The following is a 15,123-nucleotide window of genomic DNA, read 5'->3' as shown; positions in this document are numbered from 1 at the left end:
TATCATAACTGTAACAAAAGTACACGAAAGTGAACATGAAAAAGCATATTATCTGTTTGGCCGTGTGTTTACGTTTTCAGGAGAGGGTGACGTGATTGGCTTTATTTAAAATCTTTCTGGTGTGAGTGAACGCTCATTGGCTGTCTCTCTCTGAAGGGGCGGTACTTTGTGCCTCCACATCACCACCTTGTGGAAAGTCCCTGTCTGCGAGGATTCAGTCACAGACAGGCAGCAGGAACAATTTCATATATGAATGCGGGAGATTCACATTAACTTCGCTTTTAAAACTCTGCGGGGTTTAAACGTCTGTGGTTTGTTTTACTTGTCGTATTTTAGAGCCAACCGAGGGCACATGGTTCCCTGCGAGTGCTAGCTGGTGTTAGCAGACTAGCTCTTTGTGTGGCTAGCTGCTAGCTGAGGGATGTTTTGTTGTTGTTGAGCTGTGCAGCCCTCCCGTCGTCTGGGAGAGGAGACTCATCAGCTGTTTATGGAAAAACGCCTTCTCGACACTTTCTCATCATCCACTGACATTATACGTGAAAGTCGCTTGTGACACCTTAGGTTAGTGAATCTACACTGAGGAAGAAGAGGGGGCAGTTTGACGGACGAGGAAGGAGATGGGAAACTGTCTGAAATCTCCGACCTCGGATGATATTTCTTTGCTACATGACTCTCAGTCAGACCGGGCCAGCTACGGAGACGGTAATGATCCCGACCAGGAGCCACCGCCCCCCTATCAGGTAACTTAGACCAACATATCAGAGTGAAACCTGGCTACTTCGTGATTGTGTTTTAACAATATTCATCAAATGACCGACGATGATCATTCAGAAGATGCCATCTAATATGGGAAAGCTCTTTTTATTTGTATTTATAGCTTTTTATTTATAGTGCATTTCAGTATTAGAGGGAAAGTAAGTAGCCTGGTCATTTTGAGATTTATGTCAGACAAACAATACGTGAGCTGGATCAGCTGTTCATGGATACTAAGCCAGGCCAGCAACCCAGCCCACTGACCTCGTCCCTTCATGCCTAACACTAATCCCCTTTGTTATGTTACAAGGTCCATTTATACTCAATATAGTCTTCATTTAAACGAGCTGTACCATGGGGATTTTGTCCCCAATGAACGCAGATGAACTAATTATTATGTATTAAAGTCACATTAACAGCATACACTTTCCTCCAGTTCTCCATTTAAGTGTAATTTTTTTAAACACCTGTCAACACTTTAAAAAGCAACCCCTTTCACTGACCCAGTTAAAGGCAGCAGCATTGGTTGCCATGTGTTGTTATTTCAAAAAGATCTAATCAGCAACATGTTAGAGCTGTTAGCATGATCCGTAATGTTTCCACTTCTTGTTTTTGTATGTGAACAGGCAGCTGTCTGGCATGCTTTATGTAAGGCCTTGGCACAAAGGCTGCATGTTACTGAGATAAGTCAGGCCTTATCTGTAGATTTAAGATTAGTGTTTAAAGCATGGGAAATAAAGGACAAAATAGGCTAGCAAAGCTTATTGTACAAAGACATTTCAATCTGTGTTTTCAATACAAGATACTGTAATCAAATGCACTCCTTTCTTGTGATCATAAGTGACTATGGCAGGTTTGAAAAGCTAAGAGGTGAAATTTCCTCACTTATCTATGTCAATTCTTTGTCATGTAATTTAAAAAGAGAAAAAAATAGAACGCTTAGTGAACTTACTTGACCTTGCGGTGGCAAACCAACATGGTAGGCTATCTGTGGAGGGTTAGTTATCGCCCCAGTTTGTACCTCTTATGTGAAAACAAACATTCATATCAAAGAGCTAGCCACCAGTCACACAAAGAGGAAAAAAACATTAAACAAGGTCATAAAATAAACTCACTGTATTTAACTTGTTTTTCACATTGACTGTGTGTGTGTGTTTTGTATAATGAGCATTAAAAATGGTTTAAACTGAACATGTTGATACACAGTAGACACATCTTGGGGCTAAATCATTTTACACAAACTGAAAACTTTCTGGTAACGTCACAGAGATTTCAAACGTCTACTTAATGATCTTGGTATTTTATCAACAATGGCGTGACACTGAAGACCTTTATCGATGTCAGTAAAAGATCAAATCTGCACGGATTCAGGAGTCCTTTGGTATGCATCCATACCCCGTTTGCCACAAGTAAGCTATGTCAAATCTGGCATACAGCAGTGTTTAATTCAGCCTTCTGATATCATGGAGGAGTGATAATGTAATATACAACACAATAATTGCCTTATTTGGAAGAGTTTAACAAAGGGTAAACAACTAAAGGGTCTAAAGCCCCGTTTCCACTCAGCAGTCCGGTACGGATCGATACAGTTTGGTACGGTTTGGTTTGATTAAGCCCAATCCCGTTTGCGTTTCCACAGCCACCCGTGCCCTATTTGGTAGGCGGCCTGTAAGCCGGATGACAATAGCCGCTATGTAAATAGCATCAAATGATAACAGCTAACCGCTAACTAATAAATTAAACAAAGGACAAAAACGCAACACAAACAAAACCAGCGCTGGAAGACATCCAGCAGTTCATCTACTCGGTCACTGACATGTGACTCTTTATTACAAAAACTCAATCAAGCTTTGTTTCAGAGAAGGCTGTGTGCCGCGAGGCGAAATACAGACGTAAACAGTCCGCTGTGTATTGCAGTCAATGGTTTAAACACGGGGAGTTTTGTTTGCCGACGTAACACGGTAAGTGACGATTCTTTCAACCAATCAACAGACTGCAGTGTTTAGCTCCACCTTTTCGGGTAGGCTTCACATTCTTGGCACCCCAACGGAAGGGTCCCAAAAAGTGGGACGGTACGGATCGGTTATTTGGAAATCTTTCCCAGGATTAGTTTATGGAAACGTCGCAAACTGTGCGCCGTTCCCGCTCGGTGGAAACGGGGCTTAAATCTCATTATAAAGGGCTCTTTCAGACCTGCCAGCTCTTTTCTCCCTGGTGACCACAGTAATCAGCACCTTCACCATCTGAACCCAGCCTGAGAACCCGGCACACATTTTTTGTGTACTTTCACTTTGGCTTAACAAGCTTTGGAAGTGCTGTGTGTGTTAAAAGGATAAAGGCTACACTATTGGATTTAAAAGTGAATTTATGTTGATTATGGGTCTAGGTGCAAATGCCAGCGTTACTGGTTACTGGAGAAGCAAAGATTTGTTTGCCAACATGAGAAAAAAAAAACATTGTTCTGCTTGGAATTCCAACAGTATTAAGACCACAAGCTGTCTGTCTGTGTGAAAAGTAGAAAAAAATGCGTATACCAAGGAAATCATGATTAAGCATTAGGATTCAGATCCAAACAATGAGCTGGTTTCTGTTGTTGTATAAGCAACAAGAATTGTCTTTATAAATTGTAAGTCATAGGAATAACAAGTTAACTGGGAATATGGGATGCAGGCAAAAAGAAACCCAAAACTGAGTGTAGAATGACACTATGTAAACATTTGAACATGTTTTGACTAGACATAAGTCAAGGAGTCATCGACACCATCAAACACATGCAGAGTTCATGAAAAACAGTTGAAGTGCATGCCATTCCTCAGACACTAACGACAGGGCCTGAGGGTAATACATGTCTTCTGCTGCTTTATATATAGACTCCATTTAGAGACTGTGTGTGTAGGCTTAAGATGTGTGTAAGGCTAGATGCATTTTATTTGAGAGCTAAGTGGATGAAGCCCTGAGCAAAAATGTATTTGATCAGAATCAGCTGTCATCTAACAAACTGGGCTATAGTTGTGTGTGTCCATGATAGTGTTTGTGTTGCATGAAATAGTTTCTGTGTGTCGATAGTGGTGATTTTTGAAAGCAGCTGGACAGACGAGTGCTGAGTCATCCCTGTGACGGGGCTGCGAGAGATAAGGCGCCCCCTTTATGTTTGCATTTTAGGGGGAGAGAGTTTATGTTTGGGTGCGTGGGCATTCGGCCCCCTGCATGGTATGGGTTGTTCTCTTTCAGTCGATTCACTCGGGACAACACATATGGTGTGGGATATCACATCACTAGGCCGCAACCTCAGGTGTTAAAAAATTAAGCCAATGCTGACGTGCAAAATCCTGCAATTAATCAAGTATCCGTCACAGAGACACCAGAAGTTAGGGAGGGGTGATAACTCATTCGTTTTGATATTATGAAAATAGTTTTTTACATTAAGGCATGTAGCTGACTTGATTGACAAGTCAGAGCAGGCGTGGTTTGGCAGGAGGCTTATTACCTTCCTCAGCTCCAGCTCTTGACAATAGGTTGACTGAAATGAGCACTGCCTTCTTATCATTGGTGACCACCACCGACAGGCTTCCAAAGATCCCTGCAGTAACAGATGGGTGAACCATCTTGGAAAGACAGATGGAGATGCTAGTCCGTGCTCTACCTTAATGGGGTAGGAGGCTCTGTGTGATGGTGCAGCAGTCGACGGGGGTCTGGAACTCTTTGCAAAGCTGGCTCCAAATAAACAATCTGGAGCGACCTACTTGGCTCTGAAGTATTTTCGCCCAATACTTACGGGAAAGAATGCTCTGATCAGAACGCACAGCAGTGGTCTCTTCTACCGAAACAAGCAGGGAGGGGCACGGTCACTTCCACTGTTAAAACTCTCTCACTTTCTGTTGCAGTGGTGCAGGGGGTTTTTTTTCTCCCAGAACCACTAACGTTCCTGGGATTAGACCTCCTCTCCAGGGAAGGACTACTTCTAAAAGATAGTGGCTCAAATATGGAATCGCTTTGGCAGGGCAGAGGTGGACCTCTTTGCCTCCACGGTGAACAGATCACAATGTACCTATGGAATGCACTCGTGCACCCATGGCCCAGCACTCTTCTTTTTCCCCTTTTCCCAGTGGAGATGATGTCACCTGTTTTGGAAAGGGTACACCATCCGTGTCTTTCCCTGATTCTGATGGTCCCTCGGGGGCTGGCTAAGTCATCATAATCAATCTGGTGGCAGTGAGGCAATGACTGTGTCTTTTTCACTGGGACCTCTTCTCATAAGCATGTGGGGAGTTTATTCATCCAAGACCGGAACTGTGACGGCTACGTGTCTACAATTTAATAGCTCTATAGCTTTATGTTTTATGTTTGTGCTCTTCATGTATGTACAGCACTTTGTCACAGCTACGGCTGTTAAAAGCGCTTTATAAATAAAGTTGAGTTGAGTTGAGAGCTCAGGGTCTGCACCCAAGTGTGGTGGAAACGATCCAGTGTATCATCCACTCAAGGCCTTTGTGCCTATAAATGGAAGGCATTGGAGTAGAGATGTCCGAGCCGAAATCTACTTCCATTTCAGAGTTCAATTGCAGAAATGTTGACATTGCTTCAGGAATGACTTGATAAGGGTCTGTCCTTTTCCATAATTGAAGTATTATGCTTCCATTCTTTATCTGTGCAACCCCATTTGTACCCAGTTACTTCAGATAACTCCAATGCCACATTAGGCCCAATTGCGATGTATTTGCCTTATCCCTTCAGTCCATAGTTCCATGCCTTTTTGGCTCTTGAGCTTATTCCCCACTCCCTTTGTATCTGAGGAGCAGAGGATTTTAAATTCCCTGTGCCTGTGCTAAGCAACTACATAGAGCGTACTCAGAGTGTGCATTTGTCACCAGCTATTGCTCTGTTTTGCTAATCCAGCCAAGGGCAAAGCTCTGTCTCAACAGGAGCTTTCTCACAGGATTGTGGAGGCTATTTCCCTGGCATACGACAGCAGTTATCTTCAAATACCTCTCTGTGTGAGGGCACATTTGATCAGGGGCTGGAGTGCTGGAGGTTTGAATTCAACACTACTTACAACTAGGCAGTTGTATTAGTGATAGACACACCATGTTGTGTTTTCCACCTAATGTTCTCACTGTGTATAGTGCGCCTTACAATACCAAAAAATACAAGCAAGTCATTCCCAGTTCCTCATTCAAGCAGCCATGAACACACAACGTCACTTAACAGACGAGCAGCGCCACCTGGCCATAGCGCTCCTTTATGTCGGTAGCAGGCAGTCAGATGTTGCTCGTGAACTTGGTGTGTCTCAAAGGGTCAGCAGCAGCAGCAGCATGACCCAGAACTACTGGCAGTGTTTGTGACAGACCCAGGAGTGATGGACCGGAATGATGACCAGCACCGTTATGCTACTTCCCCACAGCTGCAGGGCTGTTTACCAGAAGTGAGGGGTACTAGGGTTTCCAGAGAAACCATTCACAGGAGCGGCTATGGAACTGAGGGATAACTGTGAAGACGGCTGTATTTCTGTGTGGGTGGAGCCAAACATATGTCATCACAGACCATCTAACTTAAAGGTGTAAGAGGAACAGGATATCCCACACTTTGTGTTTGACCTAATTCCTGTCCTTTAGGGAACAGAGGTTGTAGTCCTAATATTTACTTTTGCCTGTCTCTCCTTGAAGCCTCATAGATGATGGGAGGAGTGACGGGAGGTTTTAATAATCACATTCAGTCTTTGCAGCAAGTACTTTATGCTGCTGTCAGCTAGCTTTGCAGCCAAACTTAAATGGCTGGAACAGCCTGCAGGCTTTAGAAGATTCACTGTGTCTGACAGTGTTTGCATGAAGCTCAAGTCTGTCTCGATACACTTTCAAGACTCTTCCCCTGTTTTTCTCTCTCTTTCTTGTGTGAACATGAGGCCTAGAGGGTAAAACTGGATCTAAAACATGTCATGCTGCACAAGAATAAACCTCCTTTTAGATGCTTTAGTAGAGCAGGATGTGCACATGATTGACTTGACACACACAAACACGACAGAGGAAAGTCTGTTTGAGTCTGGTACTACAGCTGCATTGCTGTCAAGATGAGAGGGCTTGCGTTGCAGTCAGCAGTTTGGTTTAGCTGAGCTCAAAAGAAACGGTTTGCCTGCAAGGTGTTTTATATTTAGATGTCTCACCTGGAAGAGACACAAGAGAGGCCCCAGATTAACTTTGAAGCAAACGCTGAGCTTTTATTCAAACGTCCATATATTGAATCTGTATGAATGAATCATTCATATTTTAAATATCAATTGGTAATGACAATGTCACATTCACAGGAGCATGCAGCAGTATTTCCTGTGTCTCACTCTCCGACGTCTCTCTACCAGAGATATGTGAACGAGCTGCGAGCCTGTCATTTCCACAAGCTTTCTCAGGTGAACAGATAAACATCTCTGGCCAGCTTATGACCCAAATCCAGTTTTGGTCGGCTGGAAACAATGTCAAACTGTCAAATGAAAGATGACAGATTAGCCTTAGCCATATTCTGATGACTTTGCATTAGCTTTACTTCCTCATCCAAATATGGTGACTCCCCGCTCAAAAAAAAAAAGATGACTGCAACTATAATGCACACAAATTTAACACTTTCTTCAATGTGTACTTCTATGAAATGTAAGGTCTGCAATAATGCTCAGTACTACTTTAAGCAACGCTCCCCCCACCCACGCAAAAAAATAATGTGGTTTTACCTTTGTGTTGTGTTATGACTGTGAATGAACGTCTTGGTAGATGGGTTCAAACACAGTGTGCACAGCGGGTAGGACAAAGATGTGATACACCACTTCAGGGAGCTCCTTGTGGCAGATTAACACTTTTGTGACCTAATATGGTAACACAAATGTTCATGGGTGAAGGAGGTGGTGCAGACAAACAAGCCATTGTTTTGTTCTGTGCTCTTTGGCTGACAACACAGCCACAAAGAGGTTGCTGTTTTTATAACAAACTTAGTGTCAAGTATCAAGACTCAATCATTCTCTGATTTCCTCCCAACTCTTCGTACTAAAGCAGTCGGCGGCGTGGACACACAAAAGAGGAGTCAAAGAGTGTTGTCATTATATTACTCAGTGGTGTAACGGACTTGCTTGCTTCATCTGCTAATGCTCTTGTGTCATCCTAACCATATGGTGACTCAGACATTTTCAAACAAATACCAATGGATCATCCCATTTCCTTAGAACTAAACTTTATATCCGTTAGGTTCATCTGCAGTCTTTTTGTGGCTGTCTTGTGGCTATTTGTAAGCTTCATGTGTTAGTGGTTAGTGTGAATACACGGCTTAATACTTTGATATTAATAATAATTATTACTTAATACTTTGTTTACATCTGTATTGTTGTGGAGTTTTTCCCATTACCAAAGAGTGAAAATAAAGAGTGAGAAGATCTATTCAGAAAAGAACTCCAAGATCGATCTGGTCTCAATGAACATTTATTCGAAGGCAAGATAAGCGTTCGAAGACCCCTCTCTCACACGGTGAGGAGAGAAAGAGGCCCAGAGCAAAGGCAAACATGAAAACTTATACATTTCCATCACACTACACAGAGCACTTCCCCATCACGCCACATAGAGCCACTGCCCACCTGGCAGGGCACAATCTATCTCCTAGTGTGAGAAAAGAGACTACATGACTATTTACCATCTCCCAAGGCTGAGAAGGAGCTGGAGTCCAGTGAGAAAGAGCCTGGGTGACTCTTCCCACATGTACAGAGTGTGAGAAACAGAATAAAGGGAACGAAATGATGGGAAACAAAACACCCAATATGCTGTGCATGTAGTGTTCTAAGACATTTCAGATACATTTTATATGACAGATTCTGTGAGACCTTCGTTGTACAAATGGAGTAAAATTTTCCATAACAGTATCAATGGCAACACCCTAACTTCCTGCTTTACAAGCTGATACATTAATGTGACACAAACATACTGTTAACTGTTGTGTAGTCTGTCAGTCTGATTGTTATCACATCAACAAACCCCTCCTGTGATGCTTATGTCTATCCATCTCCTCCCATTGTTGTCTGTTAAATACATGCTTGTTGGGGTTGTGTGCAGCAGTCTGCAGAGGGTTAACATTTCAGAGACTGTGATCACTTTATGTTTGTGGTCTGACTATATGTGAAGTGCCGCTTATTTTTCGCAGAAAATATAGCCGTGTTGGACGCGTACACACTGAGGTTGCAAAAACGTTTTTTCTTAGTTGTAGAGTAGCTGGGTGTTCAAAGCAGGATTTTTTGCCATGTCATCATGCTACCAGTTTGCAGCCTCTTTCTCCTCCATACACAATAGCTCTGGTATGTGGACATCATAGTGACACAGGGCAGTACAGTTTGAACTCGTTCTCTTTCTCTTACAGTCTGGCAGCTCAGGAAAAAATGTTCAAAGCGTTGCATCACAGCTGTGGTGGGAATAAGGAAGTAATATTCCCAAAATACAAATGCATGCATCAGGTTACTGTTTCATGTTAATATTTAAGGCTTCATCTAATACATGTGGTCCTCTCAGAATCAATTGGGGATCTCATTTAGATATGAAAAGTAGATGTTACAAATCTTTTAGCCCAATGTACGCTGTAAAGGGTGTTTTGAGAATAATGTCAAAAGGGACATATTATGAAAAATCCACTTTGACAGTGTTTTGAACAAATATTTAGGTAACCTGAGTGTTTCTACAGACTCACAAAATGTGAAATAAACCCATCCAGTCTTTGTTCCGTGTTTGTATAAGTCTTAAATTTGCTCTCCTTGTGACATTAAAAGTTGGATTCTGGAAGAAGGAAAAAATACCCTCCCCTCCTCTGGTATCTCCAACCATGGACGATGGCGATAGCCACCAGGCTAGAGTGAAACTTTTGTGCAGGTCTGACATTTTTACTCTCGCTAGCAAACAAGTGTTATCTACCGGGTAACTCAGAAGGGAGTTTATTACATTTAAAGAGACACACACCGAAACGGAGTGTTCTGAGAGAGCTGGTTTAGACCACAGGGGATAATATGTTTTCTTTAAGGACATTTAAAAACCACAAAGTTTAAATCGCCAACCTTGAAGTCTGTAGAAGTGCTTTACCATACTGACACTCCTGTCAGTTTAATCTGCCTGGACCTGGAAATATGGCTTAAAGGTTGTGTCATCCAAACTATCTGTAATCTTATGGACTTTTATTTTGTTTAATTAGTCCTAGGTTATTGAAGCGATAGCTCGCCCTCTCTAGCAATGTTCCTGTCACTTATATATGCTCTTGTAGAAGAAACAAGGCCGTATGATAAACAACAAAGTGAGACTTTTGAGTGAAGAGAAACTTGTAGTTTTCGGTGGAGGAAGACACTCAAAGGTGTAGTAAGGAAATTAGATAGAGAAAAAGGATGTATTTGTACCTTAATGAACTCTTTACTACTGTTTAACTAAACCGAAAGCATGTTTTTATTCGGGGGAGGCTGTTGTGTAAGCGGTTTTGCCACATTTACAGAGACTATATCCTGGTTACGAATCCGACCTCGGCTCTTTTCTGCAAGTCATCTCTTACTGTCCGAACATTTCCTGTCTCTCTTCAGCTGTCCGATCCAATAAAAAAAAAAGCCCCCAATCCCGCACAATCAACAAGCATTCCTTGTTTTTACTGTAGGTAACCTACATGTTATGTAGACTGTCTGTGTAGCTGCTGTGTGCTGCAACAACTGTTGGAACGAGTTAATGGGAAACACTACCACCTACTGTCTGCAAGCATGTCATAACCAGGCTGACCCAGAATCAGAAAGTCTTTCTTTAATGAGTCATTGGTTGCATCAGTTATTGACAATACGGGTATGCGTTTATAATATCCTGAAAGATAAAATGACATTTATGAACACGGGGTGTGTGAATGACTGTGAAACTCTAAGTCATCTAAACACTTTCATTATGTGCTGAACAAAGCAAAGTGAAAATGAGGAAAGTAAAGGTTTTACTGTATTACTGAGAATTGCATTCTCGTATCTCTCTGCATTAATACAATTCTGTTGTAGATTTGTGCCATATTAAAAAAAAAAAAAAAAAGTCTCATAAACTTGATGCTCATCTGTTAGACCCTGCTGGACTTCAACCGAAAGTGAAAAAAACAAGAACGTCTTCTGCTTTTGAAAATGACTTCTCAGGAAAATGGGGGTTGTGATGTTTTTAGGCAGGAAATAACAGTGCTAGTGCTTTCTTGTTTTAAATTTCCTCTCTGAATATTTCCTGCAATAGACCAGGGAGAGACTAGTTATTTAGCACAGATGTATTACCTGTGTAAAACTGTTTGGGTACTCTAATGTGATAGGATTTTTGTGTACCAATACGGCTTTGCTTGTTATGGTAAGCATTCATGGTATCTTTATGTATTTTATTCTGTTTTTCCATTAACCCCCCTCTCATCTGTGATTCTACGTGCTAGCCATTGTTCCACAAGTAAAACATGGATTCTGACTCATTTGCGATCCTCTCTCTCTCTCTCTCTCTCTTTGTGCAGGAACAGATTCATGTACCCGTCTACCATCCTACACCCAGTCAAACCCGGCTGGCCACCCAGCTGACGGAGGAAGAGCAGGTTCGCATCGCCCAGAGGATCGGACTCATCCAGCACCTCCCTAAGGGCGTGTATGACCCAGGGCGAGACGGCTCTGAGAAGAAGATCAGAGAGTGAGTAGAATCCCTGGGTAGTCACTCTCAGCAGTTAAAGGTTTAGTTTTGTTTTAGAGAAGCAGGGTGATGTTGTAAGATCATCTGTGTTTTAGCCCAGTTAGTTTATAATTTATACGTCTTTAAAAAAAACATTGACATCAAAATAAACTATTCAAAGCATTTTTCAAAGTGGTAGTAAACCAGCTCTTATTCTAACACTAATAACATGAAGTGTCAAGTAAGTGAGATAACAGAAATAATAGTCCTGTTTTGTACTTCATTGATTAATACTTTGTACTATTGACCAGTGTTGAGTAAATTGGATGAAAATGAATGTCTGTATCTTCCTTTTATAGGTGTGTCATCTGTATGATGGACTTTGTGTATGGAGACCCCATCCGGTTCCTGCCTTGCATGCACATCTATCACATGGACTGTATAGACGACTGGCTGATGAGATCCTTCACCTGCCCCTCCTGCATGGAGCCTGTGGACGCAGCGCTGCTCTCTTCTTACGAGACCAACTGACAAACATACACACTTGCATAACCCCACAGAGGCCTGTGGAACAGACTGAATACACACAAACATATGCACAATGGACGCCATCTTGCTAACCTGTACCCTGGATTAATAAAGTGGTGATTTAAAACAGTTTGACAGGAAGGATTGAAGAAGATATAGGACGTAGTGTGTGTGCGTGTGTGTGTGTGTGCGTGTGCGCGTCTCAGAAATTCCTGTCAGCCTTCTGAACAGGATTGGAGAGATGAGCAGTGGTGAGCAGGAAGAAGCTGGATCATGAGGGGTGAAAAAGACTGAATATGACATTGGGGAGGAATGTGCAAAGGGAGGTTAAGAGGAATGGATGATAGTTCATTGATATTATTAAGAAAGCTTTCAAAGGTCTGCTTTTGCGGATGCTTATAGACACACAAGCGTGCTCCGTCTCACACTTCTTTTCTCCCCATCATTGAATCAAGTGACAGACTACAGAAGGAAGGGCATCTTACCACCACAGTCCTAAAGCTACATAGACTGCTGAATACTGATTTCTGTAATGTCAAGCAACTTGACTGAGGAAACTCTTGAGAAGATCTGCCAGATGCTTTGATGGGCTCTACCCAGATGCCTGTTGCACAGTCATATCTGCTGAAAAACTGCGACACAATGGAGATATGCAATATGAAGAGCGACAGAGATGGACTACAAACATTGCTTTTCCAAAGCACCCTTTCCTCAAGTTGTACAGATCCTTTAGGAGATACATGAGATTGATAGTTGGATTAATGGATTGTCCTGTGGCTTTGTGAAATCTGTTGTGTGTTTGTTCTATCAGTCAGCATAAGGGCTCTGTGGGTACAGTGTTTACCAACAAGACAGACGTGTCAAAAGAAAACACGATTGCTAATCTGATGGATAGCTGCTAGACTGTTGCTGTCAAGCTGCTGACTTGTTCACAGTGAGATCTTAGACTAATCAATGAGCAGTACAAGTAGACCAGCTGTCAAAACAGTGATACAAATCAGAGATATTTGCACTTTTTATCAGACTCACCACAACTGTTGACCATTTTTCAGTAATTATGTCAAAGTGACGTGTGTGCTTTGCTTTCCCTTTCTCTTTATCATCACCCTTATTTGTAATAATCTCTCAGTGGACTGACAATATTGCTCATTACAGTTTAATGGCATGAATCAAACAAAACAGTTAAACCTAAATGTGATGTCCTAGTTCACACATTGCTGAAGGATGCCATCACAAGGATGTGGGCAATGCGGGCCTAGTTCTGGGTATTGTTTCAGTGAATGTGACTGAGGACGTTTATTTAACTGATGGGGTAAGAATTCGATGCCGGCAGAGTCCTACGTTTAGAAACTATACATCTCTTATTTATTTTTATTTTTATTCACATGAATTTAAGGCCTCAATCTAAATCACCTTCTTGAAACATTGTGTGAGTATCCAAGTCACCCAGTTTACTATAAAAGCACAAAGATTTTCAATAGTTAAGTTCTATTTTTCTTCTGCTTGCTAACTTCGGCAGATAAGGGAGTCAGCAAGACTTTGAATTATGTAGGAAATGATATATCCTTCCCCTGAAGAGTAAGCATGATGCAGACATCACACAGTTTGCAAATGACTTTTATCTTTTTGTGTGTTTGAACCTTAATGTGTATGTTTCATAAAGATCAGATGGTGGAGGTGGCAGTCCGCACCTTATTCTTTGCACAGTACTTTGATCTGCCTCACTCTCTCTATCCTCCATCAGTAAGGTGGAGCCTCATGGCCTTAGGTTACTAACAACGAGGGTTTGAATTTGTTGGTAAAATCAGAGAAACCAGTCAATTGCAAGAAGTAAAGAGGTAGATAGTACAAAAAAACACAGTTTTGACTGCCAGTGCTGCTGCTGAGCTGTCATTGTACATGTCATGTTGAGAAGAATACAACAGATGTCAAGAAAATGTTCAGCTACATTATCACAAAACTATTAAAATTGTAAGTGTTTTTTGGTGTCTGGATTTGGTTTCTTTTACATCACATGTAAGAGTGAAGATACGTGTAGGATTAACACAGCTGGTACAACATTGGTTTCCTGCACCATGGCAGCAGTCCTGTGGTAAAGGCCCAACAAAAACAAACAGCCTTATGTGTCATTGATGGTACTCAGGAAACAGGGTTGGGTTTGGCTGCACAACTTGAGTAGAGATGTGTTTCTCAAACTAAACACTCACATTCCTCCACAGAATGACTCCGTTTAATATTTACACCCCACACTCTTTGTCACAGTGACAAGCTTCTGGATGAAATCCATTTATTCCCTAGAAAAAAGGAAGTTTTTGTAGCCATGGTTTCATGTCACACTACTTTATAAAAGGCTGCATAATTACCAGCAAAATCATCAAAAGTGATTGCATGTTTTTCCCTGACTAGAAAAAGATTTATTGAAATCGTTTAGATGTTTATTATTAGTACGGGAATATTTCAAAAGTATGGGAATAAATTCCTTACCAATAGATTTCTTCACAATATATAATATAACACAAAATAATTTAAATCCAACTCCTCTAGGAAAATCCGTGAGAGCGGCTCAAAATCGGGGTACCTGGAATAGTACCTTATTGGTACTACCATATATACTTATTGATGAAAATTTGAGAACGTTAACCTTTGCTCTTAGTAGCTTGTGAGCGATCAAACTAGGGGTTCTTTAGGATTCTGAATCCATTGCAAACATTTGTTTTCCAAAAATCCAACTTCTCGTGGAGAAATGGCCACTTTTACATGTAAATTTACAGCAGCTTTATATGTTGATTTTAATATCTCGAATACTAGTTAAAAATATACTGCACCACATTGTTAAATGCATTAGGGGTCCAGGTCGGAGTTTTCTCCACACTCAACTGTTTTTAAAGTGGGGATTGGGACCCCCTGGGGGCTTGTGAGAACCTGAGAGGGACGTCGCGAGATGCTTTCCATAACCAAATAGAAAAGTTGAAAGATCTAAAATTGCATATCTTACCCATTATGGTGAAGAAAAAAAAACTTTCAAATATTAGTTGAATTTTAACTAATGGTTAAAAATGGTTAACAGTGGCAAAGTAATTTATGCTTCCCATAAGAGAAACAATGCAGGTTTTCTGCTGCTTCCTATGAATGAAATTTGACACCTACATAAACCTAATGTCTGTTAAGGAAATTGTGAATGTCCACTCAG

The 15,123-nt window shown here is 41.4% G+C and overlaps 1 protein-coding gene across 1 annotated transcript; it reads left to right on the top strand.

The window, feature by feature from the left end:
* The first annotated feature begins 185 nt into the window (after positions 1–185).
* Positions 186–13,912, top strand: rnf11b (ring finger protein 11b). The gene is made up of 3 exons (XM_079349938.1): positions 186–740; positions 11,257–11,426; positions 11,765–13,912. The coding sequence occupies exons 1-3, from the start codon at positions 618–620 to the stop codon at positions 11,934–11,936; spliced, it is 465 nt and encodes a 154-aa protein (XP_079206064.1). The 5' UTR covers positions 186–617; the 3' UTR covers positions 11,937–13,912.
* Positions 13,913–15,123: the final 1,211 nt, after the last annotated feature.

The sequence above is a fragment of the Symphodus melops genome, assembly GCF_947650265.1.
Source record: "Symphodus melops genome assembly, chromosome: 8".
In the NCBI taxonomy this organism is placed as follows: Eukaryota; Metazoa; Chordata; class Actinopteri; order Labriformes; family Labridae; genus Symphodus; species Symphodus melops.
This window is presented reverse-complemented; position numbering and strand designations above follow the sequence as displayed.